The 12132-nt window shown below is 42.1% G+C and overlaps 1 protein-coding gene across 1 annotated transcript; it reads left to right on the forward strand.

Moving 5' to 3' along the window:
* Positions 1 to 1843: 1843 nt before the first annotated feature.
* On the forward strand, positions 1844 to 5527 carry LOC104416215 (putative calcium-transporting ATPase 13, plasma membrane-type). Its single transcript, XM_010027636.3, has 2 exons — positions 1844 to 2746; positions 3152 to 5527. Exons 1-2 carry the CDS (start codon positions 1970 to 1972, stop codon positions 5453 to 5455), a joined length of 3081 nt encoding a protein of 1026 aa, XP_010025938.2. The 5' UTR covers positions 1844 to 1969; the 3' UTR covers positions 5456 to 5527.
* The last annotated feature ends 6605 nt before the right edge of the window (positions 5528 to 12132 follow it).

Here is a 12132-nt window from a genome sequence, read left to right on the forward strand (position 1 = left end):
TTCCCGTTTAGGGAATAAAAGTTTATAATTGTTATTAAACGCGTATTTTTACTTAAAAACTCATTCGGAGAATAAAAATAGAAAAATCTATATCTAACTAGAAATTATGTCCAAAAATAGAGTAGTTATCATTCACGTATTTAATTATCCCTTTGTGAACAAAATTTAAATGATTTAAATGATTCGCTTCTAACTAATCCTATTAATCTAAAACAACTATTAGACAATCAGTTCCTCCCCGCTTAAATAAAAAAGAAAAAAAAGGTTGGGAAAATTTGATCTTTCAATTCTCCGTTAACTTTCTTTTTCTGTGGATTTGATCATTATCTTTTTTATCACCCTAATTGATAGGGGGAAAATGAATGAAAACCCTTAGCTAAAGTATTCCAGGGCTCTCCCCTAAAGTCGTACCATTATGAAAGAGACTAATAGTAAGTGTGGACCGAAAAATCCAAGAAAATGCACCTATTGATTTAACTTAATCTACATTCTCTCTCGTGGCCATATCCTATTCATTAATTGCCCTTATCATCTCGTTATCCTAGTTCGATAGATCATTTGACTTTTGGAGAATGGGTCTTGCCATCGAGAGCTCCAATAGCTTGATTACTGCCTCTATATACATGGTTATGCTCGTGTGACTTGATTAATCGAGACATGTCATCTGCCGCTTGGTACTCAAATTCGCTATAATTGCGTATTACTCCTTTACGTCCTCTCTATTTCATCCCGGCCTCTTTGGCATTGCTCGTGCATAATGCTAACCCTTGCTCGCACCAAATGATCACTTAATAACCTTGAGATAAGGCTTCCCGGTCACGATATTTGCCTATGCTTATCAAGTATCTATTTTGAGTGTGGGTCCCGCAGCATTGCTTGCCTGAAAAAGTTTCGTTTGATTATTATCTAATTTGATATTAATTCATAAAATTTAATATTTTGTATGAAGTTATGAAACTATTTAATTAATAAATACTATTAGAATCATAACATTATTTGTGAAAATAATTGGCCATTTCATCGTATCAAAGCCCAAACAAACACATTACCATCATTTGTTTTGTTATGACCACATCATATCATAGCTTAATCCTATCCTTTAACCAAATGTACAATAAGAATTAAAAATCTATGGAGCAAATTTCAGCCAGGCCCAATATACTGCGCTCACTTTCAGATGCATGCATCACACGGCCGTGCTTTCCTCCACCCCGAATTGGAGAGAGGAAAGTTCTCCTACCTAAATCTTCAATTGGCGCATTATAAGTACGGACATCATCCACAATCAAATTGAACAAAAAAAAAAAAGAATGAGTGCGGGTGATATTTATATTTATAATCTACATGTGGAACAAGGAATAAAGGAAAATGAAATGAGTAACAAAGGAAAGTTCCTCGAACGAATGAGAGAACGATGTCTGAAGTTTCGGAGAAAAGATGATGTCGGAAGACTTAATTGCAAACCGATTGAAAGGAACGAACTCAGCAATTGGCGTATCCCGTACCAGCGTATCTTTTGACCCCGGTCGACTCCCCGTCACCAGACGCGCTCTCCACTTTCGCGGAAACCCGTCAGCATCGGCCACGTTCCACGCCACCCAATTTCGCTGTAAATCTGACGGCGGCTTGCAGGAGCAAATTCGTGTTTCGTTTCGAACAAAAAAAAAAAAAAACTTGTTTCGTCATCGTAAAAAAAACACGAAGATACAAAAGCCAAAAAAGACAAAAAAACGCTTCGCCGCGTACTAATGACGTCAGCCTCTCCCTTCGTCTCCGGATGTTGTATAAAGATGTGCGATCCACGGTTATTGCCTCCCAACATCACTCCACAAAAATTCCAAAATTGCTACTTTTGAGCGGCTAAACCAAACACCAACAACATCAGAGCTTTTCCTCTCCTCTTGTCATTTGCATTGTGCGACCATACATCGTTGGAAAATCACTAGAGCCAGTGTGTCTCTTCCCCGCGATGACGAGCATCCTCCGTGGTGACTACGTCCGCTTTGAGCTCTCTCTCCACTTGCCCGCCGCTATGCGCCTGTTTCCCAAGCGATGGCATCTGGCCTTCGTGACCATATATTGCTCCCGAGCCATCACTACCTTCGCAAAGAAAAACAAGAAGTTGTCCCCACGAAAATCTCCTTCCTACACTTCGATTCCGATCCACGATCACCCCAGCTCCTTCAACATTGATCAGTCACAGCTCACCAAGCTGGTCAAGGACAAGGACCTCTGCCACCTCCAGGAATTCGGTGGGGTCCAGAAAGTCGCCTCAGCACTCAAAACTGATGTCTCAATTGGAATAAGCGGGGACCCAGACGACGTCTCTCGCCGGCAGCATGCGTTTGGCATCAACTCATACAAGAAGCCGCCTGCCAAGGGCTTCTTCCACTTCGTGTTCGAGGCTTTCCAGGACCTCACAATAACAATTCTTCTTGTTTGCGCTGGGCTTTCGCTCGGGTTCGGGATCAAGGAGAACGGGGTTAAGGAAGGCTGGTATGATGGTGGCAGCATATTCGTTGCGGTGTTCCTCGTGATCGCCGTGTCCGCTGGGAGCAATTACCGCCAAAACCGGCAGTTTGAAAAATTATCTCGTGTGAGCGATAATATTCTCATTGATGTGATAAGGAAGGGTCGTCGGCAGCAGGTTTCCATATTCAACATTGTCGTTGGAGACATCGTTTGTTTGAAGATTGGCGATCAAGTTCCGGCAGATGGGCTGTTCCTGGATGGGCATTCCTTGCAGGTATGGATGACAATTTGTACGGGTTTGACGCATTAGATTTGCATAGTATCTCATGCTGGTTTCCTCCAGAAACATACGTAGTATTAATATTACCAAGTTCTAGCACAGTTTGAGTAATTAGTCCAAAAAATTGTAGAAGTGCATCATATTCTGCTTGATACTGGGCAGTCTGTCATTTTCATGATCTTGATTCTATGACAAAACGGATAAGTAATGGTTTTTATTCGTAGTTCTAGTTATAGTAGAACAAACTCTGTTAAAAAATTCTAATGTTATAACGTAATCCATTTGTTCTTGTTTCCGATTTGTTCATGTTTCATTTTCTTTGCTTCAAGTTAAGACCAGAGCTTTGTATCGTGTCATAGCGTCCCTAAACCATGTTCGACGTTTGTGTTGTCAATTTAGGTTGATGAATCGAGCATGACTGGGGAGAGTGATCATGTAGAAGTGAACTGCAAGGACAATCCATTCCTGTTCTCAGGAACAAAGATTGCTGATGGGTTTGCACAGATGCTGGTTACATCCGTGGGCATGAACACGACATGGGGCGAGATGATGAGCTCAATCAGCCGCGACAACAGTGAGCAGACCCCTTTACAGGCTCGGCTCAACAAGCTTACCTCGTCGATTGGCAAAGTAGGCTTGGCAGTTGCTTTCCTGGTGCTCTTGGTCCTGCTGATTCGCTATTTCACGGGAAACACACAGGATGCATACGGGAACAAGGAATTCATCGCAGGCCAAACCACAGGTAACGATATCATAAACTCCATTGTGGGCATCATTGCAGCTGCAGTGACAATCGTGGTGGTCGCGATTCCTGAAGGCTTGCCACTTGCGGTAACCCTCACTCTTGCTTATTCGATGAAGAGGATGATGGCAGATCAGGCGATGGTGAGAAAGCTTTCGGCCTGCGAAACGATGGGGTCAGCCACCACTATTTGCACTGACAAGACCGGTACCCTCACAATGAACCAGATGAAGGTGACAAAATTCTGGGTCGGCCAAGACTCTGTGGCAGAAAATACTTACTCCTCTGTCTCCAGGTTTGTTCTGGATTTGATTCAGGATGGGGTTGCTTTGAACACCACAGGTAGTGTCTATAGGCCGTCTTATGAATCGGAGTACGAGTTCTCAGGCAGTCCCACCGAGAAAGCAATTCTTTCCTGGGCGGTTTTACAATTGACCATGGACATGGAGGAGACAAAGAAGAGTTGTGAAGTCATCCAAGTCGAAGCCTTCAACTCCCAGAAGAAGAGAAGCGGTGTCCTAATAAGGAAAAGTTTGGATGATACATTCCATGTGCACTGGAAAGGAGCGGCAGAGATGGTCTTGGCAAAGTGCTCGAGCTTCTATGACGGGTCGGGGATAGTGAAAGATTTGGATGAAGATGAAAGGGTGAGATTCGAGAAGATTATTCAGGGGATGGCGGCAAGCAGCCTCAGATGCATCGCTTTCGCTCATAAACAAGTCTCCGAGGAAGCTGTCCTAGAAAGAGAAGATGGGAAGAAGATCCAAGAGGATGGCCTGACATTACTAGGACTTGTTGGTATTAAGGACCCATGCCGTTCCGGCGTGAAGAGTGCGGTCCAAGCTTGTCAGGACGCGGGAGTGAACATCAAGATGATAACGGGAGACAACATCTTCACCGCCAAGGCCATCGCCACAGAGTGCGGGATTCTCAGGCCCGAGGACGATGCCTCCAACGAAGCCATTGTGGAAGGAGCTGACTTTCGCAATTACACGCCTGAGGAGAGGCTTCGGAGAGTTGAGAAAATCCGGGTCATGGCAAGATCCTCGCCTTTGGATAAGCTCCTGATGGTTCAATGCCTGAAGCAAAAAGGCCACGTGGTTGCTGTCACAGGGGATGGCACAAACGATGCACCAGCCCTCAAGGAAGCTGACATCGGGCTTTCAATGGGCATCCAAGGCACCGAGGTCGCCAAAGAGAGCTCTGACATCGTAATCCTCGATGACAACTTCGCCTCTGTGGCGACGGTGCTGCGATGGGGTCGATGCGTCTACAATAACATCCAGAAGTTCATCCAATTCCAGCTCACGGTGAACGTTGCCGCCCTTGTGATCAACTTTGTGGCCGCTGTCTCTTCCGGCGATGTCCCCCTGACGGCTGTCCAGCTCTTGTGGGTGAACCTGATCATGGATACACTCGGCGCCCTTGCGCTGGCCACGGAGCGGCCCACTAGGGAGCTCATGGAGAAGCCCCCAGTGGGACGGATTGAGCCGCTCATAACCAATGTCATGTGGAGGAACATTGTGGCCCAAGCAACATACCAAATGGCCGTCCTCCTCACTCTACAGTTCAAGGGCGAATCGATCTTCGGCGTGGATGAGGCAGTGAAGCGGACGTTGATATTCAACGCGTTTGTCCTGTGCCAGGTCTTCAACGAGTTCAACGCGCGGAAGCTTGAGAAAAGGAACGTGTTTGAGGGCATACACAAGAACAAACTGTTCCTTGGGATCATTTTGGTGACGGTAGTCCTCCAGGTGGTGATGGTTGAGTTCCTAAAGCGGTTCGCCGACACAGAGAGGTTGAGATGGGGACAATGGGGCGCATGTGTAGGGATTGCAGCTGCGTCTTGGCCTATCAGTTGGGTCGTTAAGTGCATCCCCGTTCCAGATATGCCAATCTTCAGCTACTTGAGATTGAAAAGCAAGAAGCTCGTGAGAAAAATCGTGCACACAGAACAGTAGCAACACTAACTCGATTTTTTTTGTTGTACAAGTATGTTGTATTCATTATCGATGCTGCGTGTTTTTTTTTTTTTTTTTGGTTTTCCCTAGAAAAATAAGGAATTTGTAATCCATCGATCGATCTTTCGGTCGCATGGATATGTACGCCCAGCCTTGTAAAAGAAATAATTTCTAATTTATTGCATAATTCATTTTTCCAGAGGTAAGCACGCACCTTCTGATATGAGGAAGAAGGACGAAGTCCATAAGACGAGTGACCCTATTTAGAATCAAGAATGTGAAGAACAAAATTGTGAGAAAAATTTTAAGCACAAAGGGACTGAATTGGCATGAATCACATACTATTGACAATGTCAAGGCAAGGAAAAAAATTCATAACCTACCTTGACCATATTTCTAATTGACTTTGAATCAAGCTAACATAACGACAATGATGTATAGTTCAATAAAAGAATCAATAGAATAATCAATCTATATCATTAGCCAATGACGTCATAATACACCATAACCTACCAATTGTTGACTTGACCATGATAAATCCTATTTGTTAACCACACTTCTCATTATGTGTACCCTCTTAGTTCGTCATTTGTTCGAGGACTTTTTGGAGGATGGATATTGCCATCGACAGCTCTAATAGCTTGGATAAATCCAACATGAATGGTTCATCCTTCAACTTCATCCAGCCTAAAAGATGCAGTATGCTACTAGGCATTTAAGGTTGTTACAACAGCCTACTCCTCCTTTCATGTCCTCTATATTTTGAGAACACACATATCTTCAAAATTCAATATACTCTCAGCACACTGGACTTACTAATATACAACAAGTCTTCGACAAACTTGCAACTAATAAGAGATGACAATGGAAGTCTCAAAGGGAGCGGCTAGCTGAAATACCATCCACAAAATCAGAGGGTCCCGCTTTGACTTCTATCCTTTCTTTTTCATCTTTGCAATTTGTGGCTGACGTCTCGGCCAGCATAAGCGGCAACCCAGACGACGTCTCCCGCAGGCAAAATGCGTTCGCCATTCTGCGATCCCCTCCTCCCCCCGGGAAAAATATCACGTTAACATTTTAGTTGGATTTTCTCATAGTTGACACTTAACTAATCCATTTTGTAATCATGCCAGTTCAGTTTTTCTGACCAAAATTGGCAGACCGGCACTAACGTCGGTTGGTGACAATTTTTCAATAATATTTTATTTTTTAAAATTTTTAAATTTTTAAATTTTAAATTTTTTTTTTTTTTTTTTTTTGCTCCTCCCTCCTCCCTCCTCCTTCCTCCTTCCTCCTCCCTCTTTCTTCCTTTGGCTTGGGTGACTAGCTAGAAGGCTGGCCAGTCATTGGCCTGAGGTGGTCGGGTGAGCTCACCTCGTTGTCGCTAGGCAAGGGCAAGCTCACCCAACTACAAGCGCGGCGAGCCCCTGCCGAATCTGGCAAGGGCTTGCCTCACCAAACCCAGCGACGGTAGGGCCCCTCACTAGATCTGGCAGGGGCTCGCCTCACCAAACCCAGCGACGGTAGGGCCCTCGCTAGATCCGCGGGGCTCGCCTCACCAAACCCAACGATGGCAAGGCCTCGCTTGCCGGATCGCGAGGATCGCATTGCTGTTGTTGGGCAAGTTGCTTGCTCGGCCGCCTCAGTCCGGCAACAGCTAGCCCTCTGGCCGATCGTTGGAGCCAAAGGAAGAAGGAGGGAGGAGGAGGGAGGAGAAAAAAAAGATAATAAAATTCAAAAAAATAAAATATTATTAAAAAAATTTGCCCGGCAAGACCCCACCGGCTACGGCAGTGCCGGCCGGCCAATTTTGGCAAAAGGATTGAATTGTCATGATTGTAAAAAGTTAGAACTCAATTGGCCAAAAAAAATAAATTTATAATTGAATTGGCACAATTGTTATAGTTTAGGATTTTTTTGGTAATTTTCCCCCTTTTTCTACATCCATCATCCGTGGGTTTTTATTCCCGGCTTCTGTAGGGTTTTATTACCGTTGATTTATTCTCGACTTCCATAAGGTTTTATTCACATCAGCCATAGGTTTAGAAAAGATATACTTGGATAGAGTGAAATTTCTTCGGTTAAAATTATTATAAGTGAAATTTGTATTTAAAGACAGAACTCGCGAATTATCGATGTCGCTCGGCATTTTTTTGCACTCGATGGCTAGTGCACATGCAATGCGGAGCTTTTACCTCGGAAACTAGATAAACGAATCATCTAGATTTCATCGAAAATCGCGTGGCCTGGATGGTTCCGTCTCTTTCATCAAAATAATGGAACCGTCCCCTAAGTATATTCCCACTCACTATTAACACATTGTGAATATGATAATTCAATGTGCTTTTTAAACGCATATTCAATATGCGCACGTTCAAATATTCAAAAATACAAGCAAAGTTCTATTTTCGTTTTTCGTTTTCACTGAAACGAGAGATGAAGAAATTGCCCACGAACCAAGGGCCCTTAATTTCTCTTTAGCTTCCATCTAAATCAATTGATGTTTGAAGGGGCATCGCTCGCTCCTTTTTAAAGATTTCATCTCTTTCGGAGGGAAACGATTTCGCGAGGAAAGTTCCAGGCAAGTTCTGGGATTCTCGGAACCATTGCCCCAATTCTTTCCAGTGAGAATCGATACCTGCTGCGTAGGTTTCATCAGCAGGATATGACAAGAGATCGCTCGCTTTAAAACGCGCATACTCCTTCTTAGATTGGAGGGAGAGAGAGGAAAGTGCCTTCCTTCGGCTGAAGCTTGAATTGGCGGGTTACAAGGACATCACCTATGGGCACACTTCACAAGAAATGAATGTGAGCGATGTTTATAAAGTCTTAAGGAATATGATTCCCTTCTTTTGCGGAAGAATGATAACTGCGGAGCGTCTTCAAGAAACAACGCGGCGTTGGGGTTCGTTTCGGGGAAAGCCATCAGCAGAAAAGCAAACAGAGCTGGCCGCGTGAGGCAAAGAAAAAGAAAAGCATATCTTGCAACTTTGCACAAATGCCGTCACCCTCTTGTGCTTTTCCCGCTTGTATATAACGTACAAGCCGTTCATGGTCCTTGTATCCATCACCGCTCCACACAAATTCGAACGTTGCACTTTTCGTGGTTAACGCAACACCAAACTTCAGAGTTGTTTTCCTTTCGTCTTGCCATTTGCATTGTGCCACCCTGTCTCGTAACTGGATCGCAAGCCTGTGTGTCTCTTCCAAGCGATGACGAGCATTCTCAGTAATGACTACTGCGTCCGCTACGAGGCCTGTCTCGACTTATCTACTTAAACAGGCAACCTGCTTGTTAACCTTTTCTACCAGCCGATGTGAGACTGAGCTCTCTATAACCGTCACACATTCACTCCCTCTCTCTCTCTCTCTCTCTCTCTCTCTCTCTCTCTCTCTCTCTCTCGCTTCCCCTCGCCTGAGATATCCAAGGAAAATTACTATTTTTGCCATGCTGGAAAATGATGGTAGTGAATAAAACCTATAAAGACAAGCCACTCCGAGAGTCCCACATCAAACAAGCACACAGAGAGCGCAAGAGAGATTGTGAATAAAAGCCAAGCCAGATTTAATCATGCTTTCTTCTACCTTTTAGCTAAGATCAAGCGTGCTACTTGTATAGTGTGGTTGATGTTCACACAAATGCTGAAATAGTTTGTTTTTTTGCACGTGCGAACATGCATAAATGGATTAATCGGTCTAGTCCTATCTGGTTCTAGGCTCCTTCGGTCTAGACCAGAGGAACCAGTGGGTGGAGACCGGATTACCCGAGAATTGATCCACCCTACCAAATAAGAAGCACAAGGTCTAGACCAGAGGAACCAGTGGGTGGAGACCGGATTACCCGAGAATTGATCCACCCTACCAAATAAGAAGCACAATTGAAACTTTCTTACAACATTGACCAAATTCGGATCATGACACCGAAAAGAAGTCAGGATTTTCATGACATATATTTAGGCATTCAAAAATAACAATTTATTGCGATCGAATTTCTATTCACAAGCTTGGGCTTAAACTCAAGACATAATTTCAATATTTAAGGCACACATGATAATCATTATATTTCTAGTTAAATCTACTTTTCTGTCTTAGGAAACATATTTGGAACATAAATCCATTTGGTAATGCAATTTCATTATTCTGTTTATGAAATGCGATCGAATTTCCATTCATGGGCTTAAACTCAAGAAATAATTTCAATGTTTAAGACACGTATGATAATCATTCTATTTCTAGTTAGATCTATATTTCTGTTTTAGGAAATAGGTTTGGAACAACATAAATCCATTTGGTAATGCAATTTCATTATTTTGTTTATGACAAAAAATTCAGTCCAAACATAGAAAAGTAAAATGTTTTTTCTTCTCAACTCGCTTTCGCTAATTGGAAGAGGGAAAATGAATGAAAACCCTTAGCTAAAATATTCCCGGGCTCTCCCCCAAAGTCGGACCATCATGAAAGAGTAATAGTATGCACATCTCTCAACCTTACCGTTCTCGTTGATGGATACAGAAACGTTTCTGTATGAAAGGGGGAAAATATCAAAATTACGCCTGGACAGAAAAATCCAAGAAAATGGACGTGTTGATTTAACTAAATCTTGATTCTCTCTCGTGTCGATATCCTATTCGTTAACCGCCTTAATCGTCTCGTTGTCTTAGTTCGATGGATCATTTGACTTTTGGAGGATAGGTCTTGCCATCGAGAGCTCTGATAGCTTGGTTACTCTATATATATGGTTCACCCTCGTGCGACTAAATCAACTCAGACGTGTCATCGGTTACTTAGTATTCAAATTCGCTATAATCACGTATTACTCCTTTACGTCTGCTCTATTTCACCCCGATCTCTTATGCATTGCTTGTGCGAAGTGCTAACCCTCGCTCGCACCAAATGTTCGCATGTAACCTCCAGACAAGGCCGGTCATGATATTTGCCTATGCTTGTCAAGTAACTAGTCCGAGTGTGGGCCCAGCAATATGGCTCGCCAAAATAATTTCCGTCTAATTAGTTTGTACAAAAAATATGAATATGAGTGATTTGATTTTTTGAAAAATAATTGCTTATGTCATGTAGATAAAATAGTCAACGGAGTGGACTCAACATCAATTTTTAATTATTTGTTATTTATTTTTTGATGATCCAAAACAAATTATTATTCTCACCGTAGATTAAAGATAATCACGTAAGCATTTCTCAAAAATATATATGATATTAGAGCAGCATGATCCTCAAACTTCTCTACTTATCTGATCGAGATGGCTTTTTAGGGAGAGTATTTTATTTCTTTTTCACTTGATGGTTTTGAAATGTGGCTTCTTACAAGTGATCTGGTCGACCCCTAACTGCTTTTGACGGTCTTAATGTCAATCTGCATTCTTATGACTGATGATAACCTGTAATTGACGTCATTTCTCATAAAATATAGCGGCGTATATCACTAGCCAATGTCATCCTGATACACGATAACCTACCATTTGTTAATTTGACTAGACCTTAATTATCGAATTACAATATCCAATTGTTAGCCAAATTAACCCGCTCGGTTCGTTGACCATTTGACGACTTCTGGAGGATGGATATTGCCATCGAGAGCTCTGATAGCTTGGATAATACCTCCATTAACTGTTCATCTTCCTTTGACTTCATCCAGCCTAAGACATGTCATCTGCTCGAAGGCATTCGAGCTGGTTATAACCACCTACTCCTTTTAAATCCTTTCTATTTTACGAACACCTAAATCTTCGAATTCTAAGATACACTATAACACACCAGAACTGTCAATATACACTCTAAACCTTGGACAACGTTGCGTTGCACCTATAAAAAGTAACGATGGAATTCTCAATTTTAACATAATCTATCCACTAATCATGACGTCATTGTTTTCCCCTCTACGTGACAGTGACTTTACGACCACGGATTCTCAATTTTAGCTACCTGGCAATCGGAACATAGATTAAGACACAATCTATCAAATGTTAAAATACATTACCAAAAATAATCTCAGAGGGATTCTCGATTATCAATAAGGAATAACTGAAAGAATAAAATTCATTGAGATGATTAAGATTTTCTCTCATAACAGTTGACTCATAATTTCAATCTTATTTATTTGCATATGTGCTAGTCGGATAAATTTATGGTAAGCTCAAGACAATAGTTGTCACATCCCAAATCCTACAAAAAAAATGGGAATGACACGGCTGCCCTTTCACGCAAAGGATGCAACCTCAAACTAAACCCAAAAGTCCAACTTCAAAAAATCCCCATCGATATCGCTCTCGCTCAATTGACCACTAACCAAGAACCTAAAAAGATTGGGAAAGAAAGAGGTGAAGAACCATAACTTAGTCAATAGCCAACTTTTTCATATACGTATTATATCACAGATGAGTTATTTTTTATTTTTCTTGTTTATCAAGAAGGCTTTATACTAATTAGGAAAGCTCATTTAAACCATCCTCACAATTTAAATATCAATGGTCAAGTTCATTGATTAATCTCATTTATAATAATGTCAATGGTCCATTCTATTAACGAATCTAATGTTTAATATAATATTATGGTCACGACACAATGCCTAGTGACAAGACGATCTTAATTCCCCTCTTGACAAGATCTCCATGTACAAAGCCAGTGACTTAGCCCGGAAGGATATCCTAAACCGATATAAA

This window comes from Eucalyptus grandis, chromosome 8, assembly GCF_016545825.1.
Source record: "Eucalyptus grandis isolate ANBG69807.140 chromosome 8, ASM1654582v1, whole genome shotgun sequence".
Lineage (NCBI taxonomy): Eukaryota > Viridiplantae > Streptophyta > Magnoliopsida > Myrtales > Myrtaceae > Eucalyptus > Eucalyptus grandis.

What these genes read in the sequence shown, in the direction of transcription:
- LOC104416215 (XM_010027636.3), top strand. Translation starts at nt 1,970, where the DNA reads ATGACGAGCATCCTCCGTGGTGACTACGTCCGCTTTGAGCTCTCTCTC. An exon ending in TGGATGGGCATTCCTTGCAG is followed by an intron (nt 2,747 to 3,151) that starts GTATGGATGACA and finishes TTGTCAATTTAG; the next exon opens with GTTGATGAATCGAGCATGAC.